General features: G+C 55.1%; 1 protein-coding gene across 2 annotated transcripts in view; it reads right to left on the bottom strand.

The window, feature by feature from the left end:
* CNPY1 (canopy FGF signaling regulator 1) overlaps positions 1–13,201 on the bottom strand; it is a 118,759-nt gene that overhangs the window by 24,811 nt on the left and 80,747 nt on the right. For both annotated transcript variants that reach the window (XM_074378860.1, XM_074378859.1), the window contains one exon: positions 12,533–12,645. In XM_074378860.1, the coding sequence (XP_074234961.1) occupies positions 12,533–12,631 (99 nt within the window). In that variant the 5' untranslated portion in view covers positions 12,632–12,645. The remainder of the gene's footprint in view (positions 1–12,532; positions 12,646–13,201) is intronic.

Below are 13,201 nucleotides of genomic sequence, written 5' to 3'. Positions count from 1 at the left end.
GGGTGGCTGGATGGAGGAAAGAGCCAGGCACCCCTCATTCAGAGTCTGGCATTTTCACTTGGCAACTAAGTGAGACTGCTCGGATATTCTGGCTCAGAACATGCCTGTTTGTCAAAGAGGGAAACAAGAAAGCTCGTGCCTCACTGACGAAGGCCCTCCGAGCAGAGTTAATGTTTGTTTTCTCCGAGTACACTCCCAAGTGAGGTGTGTGTGCAGCCAGGCGGACGCTCCGGCCAGCACGGAGTGGGGCCAGCTCCGCCACCCAGTGCGTGGGAAGTCCCGCAGCCCCCTCGGGGTCAACCGCTTGGCTCTCTCCTGGTGGGGCGTGAAACCCCCGCGGGGAAAAGTGGGTATCAAATGTGAATTCCACTCGTCCACAGCGCCAGGCATTATGAAAATCTGAGCACCTTTGACCGGAGAAGCAATATCTATGGGATTAAGGCGAATTTCTTGTTGAGAGGAGAAAAATGTGCAGTTTGTAATTACCTACCTGCTCCTGGTGGCAAAGTCGGTCCTTCATGCCCGGATCGAATGGGACAAACTTTCAGCGGCTTTGCCCAGTCGGCATTGTTTCAGCACCCACCAAGAGGATTAAAAGTAATCTCTTTCCCTTTTAATTTCGTGTTCCCCACATCCCCGCCTCCTCCCCACATCCCCTGGGGACTGCATGAATTTTTAATCCCTGAGGTTTGGGAGGGGGAGGGGGTGTTAACCCCTTGTTGAGGTTTGCAGCAGAGGACTGGAAGCCCAGGGGGAAAGGTCCCCCTGCTGGCCCCACTGGGAAGAGCACTGCGTCCCCCAGGACACAAGATGCCCACCCTGTATGCGCACTGCCCAGGCCAGCGGGTTAAGGGCTCCAAAACGGGTAAGCAGGAGAAACGCGCCTTCCCTTTCCCCAGACCCAGGCACAGCCTCCTGATGGCCTCAGGTGCCTCCTCTGGTGCCCAGATAGGCTCCCAACCCACACAGCTGCTCCGCGCCTTCCCTGTCTCCGCTCTGAGATAGGTGGCGTTGAGCTCAAAGACACCACACATGCACACAGACATCCATGCACACATACGTGCACACACACACATGCACAGACACATGCACACACATATGCACGCATGCACAGACACAAACGTGCATTTGCATGGATGCACACAGACACATGCACACACCCATGCACACAGACACACATGCACAGACACAGACATCCATGCACACATACGTGCACATACACACACATGCACAGACACATGCACACACGCACGCATGCACAGACAAAAACATGCGTTTGCATGGGTGCACACAGACACATGCACACACCCATGCACACAGACACACATGCAGACACAGACATCCATGCACACATACGTGCACACACACACACGCACAGACACATGCACACACATGCACACAGACACACAAGCACAGACACAGACACATGTACACTTGCATATGTGCGCACAGACACACACACACTCGATGCAAACACTTGCTCCTGTTCCCCCAGTGTTGGGTTTCCACCCTGGCCTTTCTGGGAGCTGATCAGGAAGGTGGATGGGCTGCAGGGGCTGCTGCCTCAGGCTGCTCCACTCACAACGTGGGAGTGGTGGCCAAATGCACTTCGAGGCAGGCCTAGTGGCAGGTCCAGGCAATTCACGGAGTTGGGTCCTGCACCACACCCCCGCCCCCATAGCAGCAAGAGGCTGGTGTGGAGTGGAGACTGGAACACGACGGGACTCCAGCCTCTGGTGAAGGCCACAGTCAGGCCACAACTAGCAGGTCTTTCTGGGCACTGAGGGAGTGGGCGCTGGGCGGCTCCCAGGCAGGAAAGACCCGACTGGGGAGTCAGAGCTCGGCCTCAGCCCGGTGTCTGCGGGCAAGGGACGCTGAAGGCCATCACCTGTCTTCCTGGGAGGATGTGCCTGAGGAGGTCGGCGGTCCTGTGGCTCTGTGGGCACAGGACCTCAGCGTGGGAAAGGGAGGTGGAGACAGCCCAGCCGTGGGTGATTGGCTGATGTGAGAGCGGGGCTGTCTGCAGCAGAAAAGGTGGCTGGACGTGCAGCACCTTGCAAAGGGCACGTCCAGCCGCCTTTCTCGAGCAGCAGCCTTTTTTGAGAATACTGCTCTTAAAAACAAACAGGTGGCGAAACGTCCCCGCATCCTCAATTCCCTAATGCCAAATCCAGCGTTTGTGGGGCTCCTGCTTTTGTGCCCGGCCAGCATGCAAGCACTTGTGGGATGGACCCAGCATTAGTGCCAGACTCCCATTATCATGGACTATTAATGCCAGCTGTTCCCGTGTGCCCTGCTGCAGGCAGCTGAGCTGTGCTGGACCAACAGCGGAAGCTTCAGGGGAGAACCTTCTCTCTGCTAAGGTCTGAACACCTGGGAGAAGAGGAAAGGAGCATTTCAATTGCAGATGAATCATGATCCAGAGATGGGAGAAGCCAAGAGCCTACAGGTCCACACACTCGGGCACATGGCAACCAACCAGACACAAGGCACAAGGATAAACTCAAGATATGTGCAGAACCCATAGGAGTAAGACAAGAAAGCTTTACCGAAGGGCGTGAAGGAAGCCGGGACTGAGCAGAGGCCACACCACGAGGCAGGTCCAACCAGCTGCCTCCCCAGCATCCCTTCTCCCTTCCCTGCCTAGAGACGGAGACTGATTGCATCCTAGAAGCATTCAAATAGGGAGGCAACACTCAGTGCCCATCCTACCTTCCACCAGCTGCAGAGGCTGGAAAGCAAAGCCCTACACTCCCAAGACTCAGTTGCCACTGGAGGGCTCTATGGGGTTGGGGTCGCGTCGTTGCATGCGTTCGTCTGTGACTTGGAAGGCAGTGGGAAGAAGAGCCTGACTTCTCTCTGATGCTGCTGTTCCCTGGTAAGCACGGTCTGCAGTCATCGGGTTTTCTGGAGCAGTCTACAACACCTTGTAGGAATCGGGTATGGGGAGGGTAATCGTGGTGTGAAGAGGCAGCTAAATTTCTTTCTATTTAAAAGAGCTCCGGTGTTTCTGAGATTTGCAGGTGGAGGCTGGCAGGTGCTAGGTTTGGCTGTAGGCAGTAAACCCTCCCGGATGAGGATCTGGGCTGGGCCGTCCTCACCCCGCAGGGTCAGAGGCAGCGGGGAGCCACGTGCCATTTGAATTGGGATGCTGTAAATCTGTGGCATGCGATGGCGAAACAGGTGTCTGCAGCATTGCCTGTGGTGACCTGTAGTGAAGTCCCCATGAAAGGGGAGGCTGTGGATGACTGATCACCCACTGCAGCAGACAGGTCCTGGGTGGGGCTGGTTATTTCTGCAGTGCCGGGAGGTTAGCAAGCCTGTGGGCTGCTCTGTGCTTGAGACCTATAGTCACAGGTTTGACAAAACTTCTCAGGTCACCAAATGCATCCAGAGCCATAATGAGGTGCCTTTCTTTGTCCCATGCTACCAGGCTTCTCTCCAGTGACCAGTGACCTGCTATATGGTCACCACACTCCACTTTGTCCTCCCCCGGACACACAGCTCGACTGTTTCCAGCCCCTCTTCCAACTAGGCGAGGGCATGTGAGGGAGTCCCAAGCATGGAATGCATGTAGAAGCAAGGCCCCTCACTGTCAGGTCTGCCTGCAAACATTTCCCACAGACCCCTTCATGCTCTCTCTCCCCAGCCACCTGCGGGATGAAGGGGACTCTGCGGCTTGGAGAAGGAGGAGCCGCAAGACAGAAGAGCCTGGGTCCCTGAATGACCAAGTGGAGCAGAGCCCCCTCCCTACCAACCCACACTAGGCTATGACATGAGCAAGAAGTCAACTCGCAACTTTGGTAGTGTATCCACACTGACACCATGCAGCATGACGGCACTGAAACTACCCCGACAAACACAATCAGTAACGAATCATGCCGGCAATTTAAATAATAATGAGGAATGGTGTTTCTCTTTTAAAATAAAAAAGAAATAAAATAGAAGATGGTACACAACAAAAGCCACCAAACAAATTAAAAATGTCTACAACCCTGAGTCCTGTGGATGCAAGGACCAGAGCATCCCCCTGTTCATGCGTCTTGCTCTTCTGTGAGAGGAAAGGAACGTGAGGTAAAGGAACCAGGGCTGCTTATCACTCAGCGTGCTAGCGTCTTCTCCTGTCCTCCAGATAGCTGAGAGATGAGACCCATGTGTCTCAGAAGGGCAGGTCCTTGCTCAACAAGATTTATGGAAAGAAGAGAGAGTAGTACCACAGAGAAAGGGGAAAGCTACCTCCCCTCCAGCCTCTCCTTCTGAGGACTCACAAAGGACACATGTATGGAGCAAAAACAGAGGATTGCATTGATTCCTGGGGTGGCTGCAGGGCCAGTGACACCACCAGGAATGAAGCTGGACAGATCAAGTGAGGGCCAGCCACACCACGGCTTTCTTAGACGGAGCTTTGTTCTTGTTGCCCAGGCTGGAATGCAGTGGTGCCATCTTGGCTCACTGTAACTCCCGCCTCCTGGGTTCCAGTGATTCTCCTGCCTCAGCCTCCTCCTGAGTAGCTGGGGCTACAGAAATGTGCCATCATGCCTGGCTAATTTTTTTATGTTTTTAGTAGAGCTGGGGTTTCACCATGTTGACCAGGATGGTCTCAAACTCCTGACCTCAGGTGACCCACCCCCCTAGGCCTCCCAGAGTGCTGCGATTATAGGCATGAGCCACCGTGCCTGGCCTCTGTGGAAGCGAAATCACACATCTGTGTGTGGCTTTCCATCTTATTAAGAACAGTGCTACTTTTTGGAATTGGGATTTCTGCAGTATCATGAAATTCTTTTGATTTCTAAAAAGAAAAACTTTAAAATTTTATGTTTTAAAATTTTGCAGGTAACATGCTTACTGTAGAAAAAAAAAAAAAAAACTTTAAAAGATAAACAAAAAAAGAAAGAAAGAAACTCAGCAGTAACACCCAGAGACAGGAACTGTGGCTACTTCAGTATATGTCCCGAAGGTCCCTCCTGCCGTGAACAAATACGGACACATAGAGGCATCTGCATGTGCAGGTCAGTAACCTCTTTTTTGCACTTGCTAACGGGAAAATACCTTTCTGATTTTTCACATGGCAATTGACAGGTTCCTGTGAACATCAGTTTCTTATACCATCATCTTTCTCAATTGCTGCCGAAGTAATTGACTTACTAAGGGGGTATCCATGGGCCAAGAACCCTGCAAAACAATTTCGAGTGGCCCCTGGAACTCCTGGTTGCGCAGTGTAGCATTCAGCCCTGCAGTCCGTCACACTGTCACTTTCTCTTGTGTTTGCAAGAAAATGCAAGTAAGGACTAGGGACTGTTGCCACCAACCTTATTTTCAGACACTGGGGACCCGGCAGGCTGGTCTCACTGTCTCCCAGGGTCCCCACATTCCCCTGTGTGTGACCCTGAACTGTGGCAGATCTGGGGACTGCCCCCCAAAGAGCCCTCCCACCCCCTTCCTGCTAGCCCCAGACTCTGCCCCTCATCAGGTGCCCAGGACAGGCCACGCCCCCGTAAGGCCCTGACCTTGGGTCTGGATTGATCTGAGGGACGTCCACAGCGCCCCCACTTGCCTGGCAGTTGGTCTAGCCACAGGCCTTGAAGTCCCTCTGGACCCCTGACACACGACGGGGAGTTCGGGAGGGATGGGGGTGGGGGACCCTGGACAAATTTCCTCCTGGTTTAAAAGGAGACCCTGTGCAAAGCTGTTCACTTTCCTGCTCTGGGCACTGCCATGGGCTGACTCGCGGCCCCTCCTATTCACTTCCTGTTCACCCCACGCGACTCGCCCTCCACTCTCTGGGACGTGGTGTTCCCATGGCTGCTGCTGAGGTCTCTGGGTCAGAGCTCCCGTCCGGGAAGAACTCTTCCCCACGTCCACACCACATGGAGACCCTGAGTGCTGAGCCACAGGAGACCAGCACCAGGGCACATCATCAGGAATCTCAGCCCCAAGGCTGCTGCCACCAGGCGCCAGGAGCCAGGCGCTGGGCCCTTTCCTTGTCCCTTCCCCGAGCCCGCGCAGCCCGGCTGCGGTGGGAGAAAGCCTCGGCTGCCGGACCAAAGCTATCGCTGCTGTCATATCAAGATTCAGAGGAGATGCTCCGATTTCCTTTCTGCAGAAGGGGTCAGGAATTGTTGCCGCATTGTTTGGGTATTAAAAATCTTCCCAAATGAAGTATCTTGAGGCTACTGTCTCATGCTGGGGACAGCCATCTGCTACAGTGGCTTTCAATGTTTTGGACATGACCCACTTCTTCCACCGAAATCCATTACATCAACTGCCACAAAACGCACTTTCCTTCTCTATAAGATGTACTCTGATATTTAATATCTATTTCCACATTCTGGTTGTATGCCACTGCACAGATTTCACGGCCCACTAGTGAGTAGGAAAACTGCTGACGGACTGAATCCCCCTGCCCTCCTGGCTGGCCTGTTAGCATAGCCCACCCCTCTCACTATGTCCATGTACAGTTGTGCAGGTTGTGCACTGCACAGTTCCAGGATGTTAGAGTGTCCTGCTGTTTCACAGTATGTAACAGGACGGGGTAGCTCTGCCAATAGTGTGGGGGCAGAGGGAAAACTTCCCTTGTGCTCCCTGTGAAGGTTTGCTGAAATGACCAAAAAACAGATTAACAGGGAAAAAAGGCAGACAAACATTAATTCGTGTTAGCGTGGGAGCCATATGAAATATGAGGCTCCAACAAGGGCAAAAATAGTTGAGGCTTAAATACCCTTTTCATAGAGGAGAGGGAAGTGAGGGGCCGTGGGCCGTTTTAGAGGGATGGTAAGTGATTCTTAGGAGAAAAGAACGGACCCAGGAGGCAGACATGATCTTGTCAACGATTCTCTTAGGAAACTGAGTAGGACCAGCAAGTCACAGGAAGGTGAGGGGCAGCACTGCACTGTGAACCGACATTTTCTTCCGATGTGATGAAGCCTCCCAGATAATCACTCCCAGCTGCCCTCGCAAGAACAGACGGAACGTCTGTCTGGAGGAGCAGCGACCTTTAGGCTTCTCCAGTGACTACGTCTTTCCTGGTTATTTGCTCAGATTCCCCGGGAACAGATCTTAAGACAATTGTATTTCTTTTGGAAAGAAGTGTCTTAAGTCGGATAAGGAAATTCTAGGAAGTGTCTCTGCACTTGGGGCTGGAGGAGGAAACCAGATTAGAAAGTTCAGGATTCCGAGAAAGCTTCGAAGGGCTGCCAGCGTCCTTTCAACTTTGCCAAAGCACCACACTTTGGGGTCTCGTCCGCCTCACCCTAGTGCTCACAAATAGCATTGGAATTTGTCTAAATTAACTTATCAGCAAATTAAATTAATACTAATTTGTCAAAATTAAATGAGTCACTAAAGCTTTCTGGAGCTCATCTGGATGTCTGAAGTGAAGCTAATTACGGCAGCCCTATTTACCACCCAGAGTTGTTTTTTAAGACCTGAAGAGGCGTGAGGTATTGGTGCCGACACGACGTTGGCCTCGTCCTCACTGTTGCTGTTTCTTCTGAACTTTCTGAGTGTTGTAGAGAGCGTGGCCTGTTCTCACTCTCAGCGGAGGCAGAGGACGCCCCTGAACGCTCTTCATGGTTTACAGTTCCCGAGGTGGACACGTTTCCTGAGTCTGTGGGTGACGCACGCCTGGCCCTGGCAATCCTGTATCCAGTGACTGGAGTTTAGAGGTTCAAAATGTAAAGGCAAATGCGAACCCTTCAGCCCCAGCTCGCTGACCCTGGGTAACCCCGAGAGCACCAGTGCTCCCCTCAGTCAGGGACGTCGGCCCTTCGTGATCGCACGGGGCGGGGGGGAAGCAAACCCCCGAAGTAATTGACTCCAAATTGTGCTGTGCTGTGTTGCTCTGTTTTAGGAAAACTGCCGTTAACCCAATTCACTTGAAAAGTAAAGAAACAATAGGGAAATCACCTCAATGCTGAGATGCCGGCTGCGTTTTGCTGAACAGACAAGGCTTTGTGCCAGTGCAGGGGAGCTATGCAGTGAAGACATCCCACCTACTGTGGCAACCTCTCCTGTGGCAGCCAGGGTGGCCTCCCCGCTGTCACCAACAGCCCAGGGCTTGAGGAGGCAGCTCTCTGAACTCCGACTTTCGTGACTGCTCCCCCGTGGAGCCTCCGGTTCCCGCTGTTCTGAAGACACAGACCTCTGGAGGGGAGCCGAGCTCCCTGCACGTCCCGAGCATCCAGCAAGAGGAGGCGCATGAATCTCATTTCTCAAGCAGAGCAGCACTAACAGCCTTGGCCAGGGAGAATGTTTCCAGCGGAGCAAGGCAGTCAGTCCCCGGGGACAGAGGCCTGTGTGCGTCGTGTATCACAAAATAGCTGCCCCTTCTGTCCTCTCTCTTTTACAGGCTGCCCTGTCAAGTTGGTAACGTTGAACATTCTGAGCTAGCTTGAGAATGATGTCCGTTAGAATCATGAGCCTTATTTTCCAATAATTCCCCCCACTCCACGACGCACGCCTTCCTCCCTTCTAGCCTGCTTGGTGGGTCAGCCTCAGATGCGGGGGAGGGAGGCCAGGCCTGGCTTTGAGCCCCCCAGAGCCCCGGCAGCCTGCTGAGTGTGGGAGACTGTCCAGTGGGTCTTGTCCTACCCAACTCCAGGGAAGCCGGGGCGCTCTTCCAGGGTCTTACTGCCTGGCTGGCCAGGAGTAGAGCGTGGATGGTGCCACACACCCTGAGGTCCTTCCCAGGAAGGGAATCCAGCCTCACACGGGCCTCTGCAACCACCATGCAAAGCCTCTGAAACCACGGCAGCCCTGCAGAGGCAATGCTTTGCTTAAAGGGGTCTTTTAGTGCTCTCTTTGTTGGGATTCTCCCAGGGCTGTTTATCTGGAAGGTCCTGGAAACGCTGGAGTGGAGGGGAAGTCCTGCCGTGTTTGCAAGCCAGCTGCCCTGGTGCAGGCAGGGTCGGGGGAGCAGAATTCACGGGAAGAATCCTGCAAGCTGGCACAGAACGTGTGCAGCGGGCCACTCACTGAGGAGTACTCACGCCCCCTGCCCTGGAGCCCGAGAACCGGGTCCCCCCCCGCAGCCAGGCCGAGTGCCGTCAGGCAGGGAAGGCGGAGCTGGGCAAGGCAGTCAGGGGAGCTAGAGGGACAGCAAGTCCTGCCTGGTCCTGCCAGCTGCTCCCTGGACTTAGGGGTCTGGAGTCACCCCCACACCATGGGCAGGGCAGCCCTTGCTCATGGACGGGCGTAAGGAGCCAAGGGAGGAAGGTCAGAATGGGGCGCTCTTCGTGGGGACCTCCGCTTGCCCCTCGGGGCTCACCCGGGCTTCCTGACCCATGCTAGGGCCTCACTGCTGGGCCTCGCGTGGGAAGAGCCACCGCACAGCCCTGGGGCTGGGGGATTTCTGTAAGAGCCGCAATGCCGCTAATGGCAAAGTATGCATAGTAGAAAAAAAAAGCGGGGTCCCCATGCATTCCTGGGTTCCTACCGTGCAGCCAGGCCTGCCCACTGCTGGGAGGACATGCAGGCCCTCTCGGGCACCTGGCCGGGTCTGTGTCTGCCCAAGCCCCACGTTCTCGCTGGGATGAGCCCGAGAGGGCGGGTGACTGCCTGCAGCCACAGCTGTCTCACTGGCCGCTCTCTGGGGGCCTCCTCGGACTCTTCCTCTAAGCAAGGGCGGCCTGGCCCGAGAGAAGCCGGTTCACACATCTCCTCCGTCCACACTGCCTCCGCAGACCCAGCCCAGCCCCAGGCTAGACGGAGAGAACAGCCCCGTGTGGGTGCAGGCTGCTTTGCACACATACGGTCCACACAGTGCCCAGAGGACACTCACCCGCTTTGCTGCTTCCCGCCTCCCCTTGGGACTCGGGGGAACACGCCTCACCCCTCCCAAAGAGGAACAGCCCCTCCAGGGACCCTGTGGCGTCAGAGCCCTCAGCTCTGAGGACATGGCCTGTGTTTCATTCCATCCTGATGGAGGTCCGGAAAGCAGGAGGACTCAGGCAGGCTGTCCTGGCGCCCTGCGGCCAGCCAGGCCGGGCGGGGTCGCCTCTGGCTCAGAGCTTGTCCAGGCGGGACTGCGGGAGCGGAGCCCCGCTTCTCAGCTTTTGTTCTTCGCGGAAGGCCAAGCTGAGCACACGCTGAGCTGCCGGGCGGAAGGCAGAGCTCAGCTCCCGCAGTAAAGCCAGCCTGGCCCCCATCCAAGTCCAAGCGGGGCGAGGGGAGAGCGGACAGCCCCGACTTCACACTGCCCGGCTTTCCAGTTTGGCCAAGTAGCCTCCTGGTGGAAGGAAACAATGCCACCGGAACGTGAGTCACGGCAAGGAAGAGTTTTCTAAGTGGGAAGGATGAGGGACCTTCTAGAAGCCTTCCAGGGAAGACGGTGGAGCTCTTTAAAGCAAGGGAGTGGTGGCCCGTGCTGCGGTCGCTCTGCTCTGAGTTAGCCAGAGGCAGGAACTGCTGAGCGACACCCCCACCAACAGGCCATGCCACTCTCCAGTACAAGGGCTTTCAAGACGAGTTCTCCAGGCAACACGAGGGGCCCACCCGCATGCCCGCAGAGTGCACCGAGCTTTGCAGAGAGAAGTCTCCGCGGGATGCTGGCCTGGGCCGCTTCGGGCTGAGCAGGAGCCCCGGGCAGAAAGATCACCTGAGATCAGCACCAGCTCCTGTAGCTTCGACTCCGAGACTGCCCTGGGCACCCTGGTGACTGTGGCAGTCTAGCTGCTTTCAAATCGCTTGGCAGACGGTGTTCCTGGCAAAATCGGAAGTTACTTGACTCGATCACCTCGAAATGGAACATCCCCCAAGACAACAGAAAGCAGGGGAGGGTGTGGCCCGTTCTCTCCAGGCTGGAATGAGACACACTGGAAAGGTTCAGGACTCGCAAACATGGACTCCTGGATCACATCACTCAAGGATGCCGTGTGAATTCAAGGAGGGCAGAAGGCACAGTGGGTACCATCCCAATTCCCGCATGGCCGTCCGTCCACTGTGGGAGCTGCAGCCACTCGGCCTGACTCTCCTGCTCTCATCGATAATGCAGAGACGCTATTCTGCTTGCAGGGTCACCGTCAGGACTAGAAAATCACTTACAGGCTGCCGCCCAGCAGCTGTCAATAAAGAAGGGCCACCCGGCTCCTCTCCTTCCTGCCCCTTCCTCAGGCCTCTGCGGTTATTGCCCATGGCTCTCCTTTGTCGGTCTGCAGAGAAAGACTTATTCCTTTCTGCTGGCCCAGGAGCACTAATGATGGATCTGATAGTCCAGATTTAAGTTACTGAAATATTAAGACTCAGCTTATCTTCAAAGCCGTGCTGGCTGCCACACGCCCCCACAGGCACACATGCAGACACAATGAGCGCACAGACACGGACTCACGTCTTCCCTGGCCCTGCGTGACGGTAGGAGTCCGCTCCCAGCTGGGTGTTTTGGGGGTTGTGGAGGCACATGTCCTCCACATGGGAGGTGACCACACGGGACCGGACCTTGAGGTTCCTGGTGTGGGCATCAGACCTACAGCAGAGCAGCCAGTGGACCTGCCAGACACGTCTCTTGAAGGATCCGTCCTTCAGTGTGCCTTTGGCAAGGCAACGAACCCAAGAGGGTCCCCTGAGAGCCCAGCGCTCTCCCGTGGGAGGTACTGACCTGTGAATGGAAGTTCCTCCCTCATTCATAACTGAGCACATTAGAAACCTGAAGGGCTTTCTGTAAGGGTTGCCTGTCACAGTTTAACCGTGGCACCTGCCTGTGACTCTCCTTTCCCTCCCTGTCCTCTTCAGATGGGCACATAGCTCCAGGAAGACGTGGACACTGCGCAGAGAGCCTAGCTTGCATGATCTAAGGCACGTGCAGTGCACCAGGGCAACAGGAAACTGCAAGAAATCCAGACCCACTTCTGCTCGGCTCTGAATGAGCTGGATGATACTGGGGAACACCTTTCTAACAGCGGCTCTCTCAGCATGATGCTGAAATTGGCTTATGTGTTCCAGGCACTTAGCACCCGGGTGCTCAGAGGGGAAGCTGTCCTCTACTGGGTCCCTCCTGGTGTCTCAGACTCCACCCTTCCGGCGCCCCACTCACTGCATCTGATCATCCACAGGAGCCCCTCTCTGGGTTGTACAAGAGCATTTCTTCTTTCTCCATAGGCAAGTGTCTGTTCTGTTCCGGAAAGTGGGTCGGACAGCCTGCACCCCCGACTAGAAATCTGCAGATCTTGGAGCAGGGAGGGGGTGTGGCACCCAGGAGGGGACTGCTCTGCTTTGAGTGTCTCTTGGCTGCCCCTTCCGCCTCTTCGGGGCCCCCTGCTGGCCTCACCGAGAACCATGGACGCGGTATTTTTATTCTGATGAAGAACAGTGCCGAAATGTCTTCCGACTTGACGAGACACAAAATTTAGGTGCTGAGAGAGATACTTCAATTTCAAGCTTAAAGATTACTTTGAGTCCCCCAGGACTCAGAAGCAATTTAGAGCTGATACCCTGAACAAGAGAAAGGTTAGAAGATTAAGACCAACTGCTGTTTGGATAAATGGTTGGTAATTGCCCATATCCGCAATTATACACTGGCACATAATATCTTTTCCGCTACCTTTCTCTTCTCCTGCGTCCCATCAGGATCGATTCGGAAGGAGCCCACCTTGGTGTTCTTCTGCCGAGCCTCGGTGATGTCATGCTCCACCTCGTCCATCAGGGCCCTGCATGCTGACAAGACACAAAACAGCCCTGGTCAGGGGAGGAGGCGGGCCGGAGCCCGGCCTTTGCGGGTGGCCTCTCTGGGAGGGGCAGAGTGGCTTCTTCTATGCCATCCTCCAGCTGGAACAGGGACCGTGCTGATGTGCCCAGGACCTGGGAAGGGCTCTTGTCCTCTGCAGAGTCTGTAAAGACAGTAACACAGAGACTAGTGTTCTGTGTTCCCCCTTGTACTCTGTGTCTTCCAAACCAGACTGGAGTGAGTGGCGCTATCTCAGCTCAGCCTCCCACACTCAAGACATACTCCCGTTTCCGCCTCCAAGTAGCTTGAGCTACAGGCACACATCACCGCATCTAGCTGATATTTCTTTTTTAGAGATGGGGTCTCACTGTGTTGCCCAGATGGGTCTTGAACTCAAGCCATCATCCGAACTCGGCCTCCCAAAGTACTGAGATCACAGATATGAGCCACCATGCCCAGCCTCAGAGACGGCAGATGCTCATCCTCTGAGTCCACTGGACTCTGGAAGGCCCTCTGGGTTGCAATAATTACCCCCACGTAGCTTCT

This window comes from Saimiri boliviensis, chromosome 10 (genome assembly GCF_048565385.1).
Source record: "Saimiri boliviensis isolate mSaiBol1 chromosome 10, mSaiBol1.pri, whole genome shotgun sequence".
Taxonomy (NCBI): domain Eukaryota; kingdom Metazoa; phylum Chordata; class Mammalia; order Primates; family Cebidae; genus Saimiri; species Saimiri boliviensis.
Note: the sequence above shows the minus strand (reverse complement) of the source record. Positions and strands in the feature narration are given on the sequence as shown.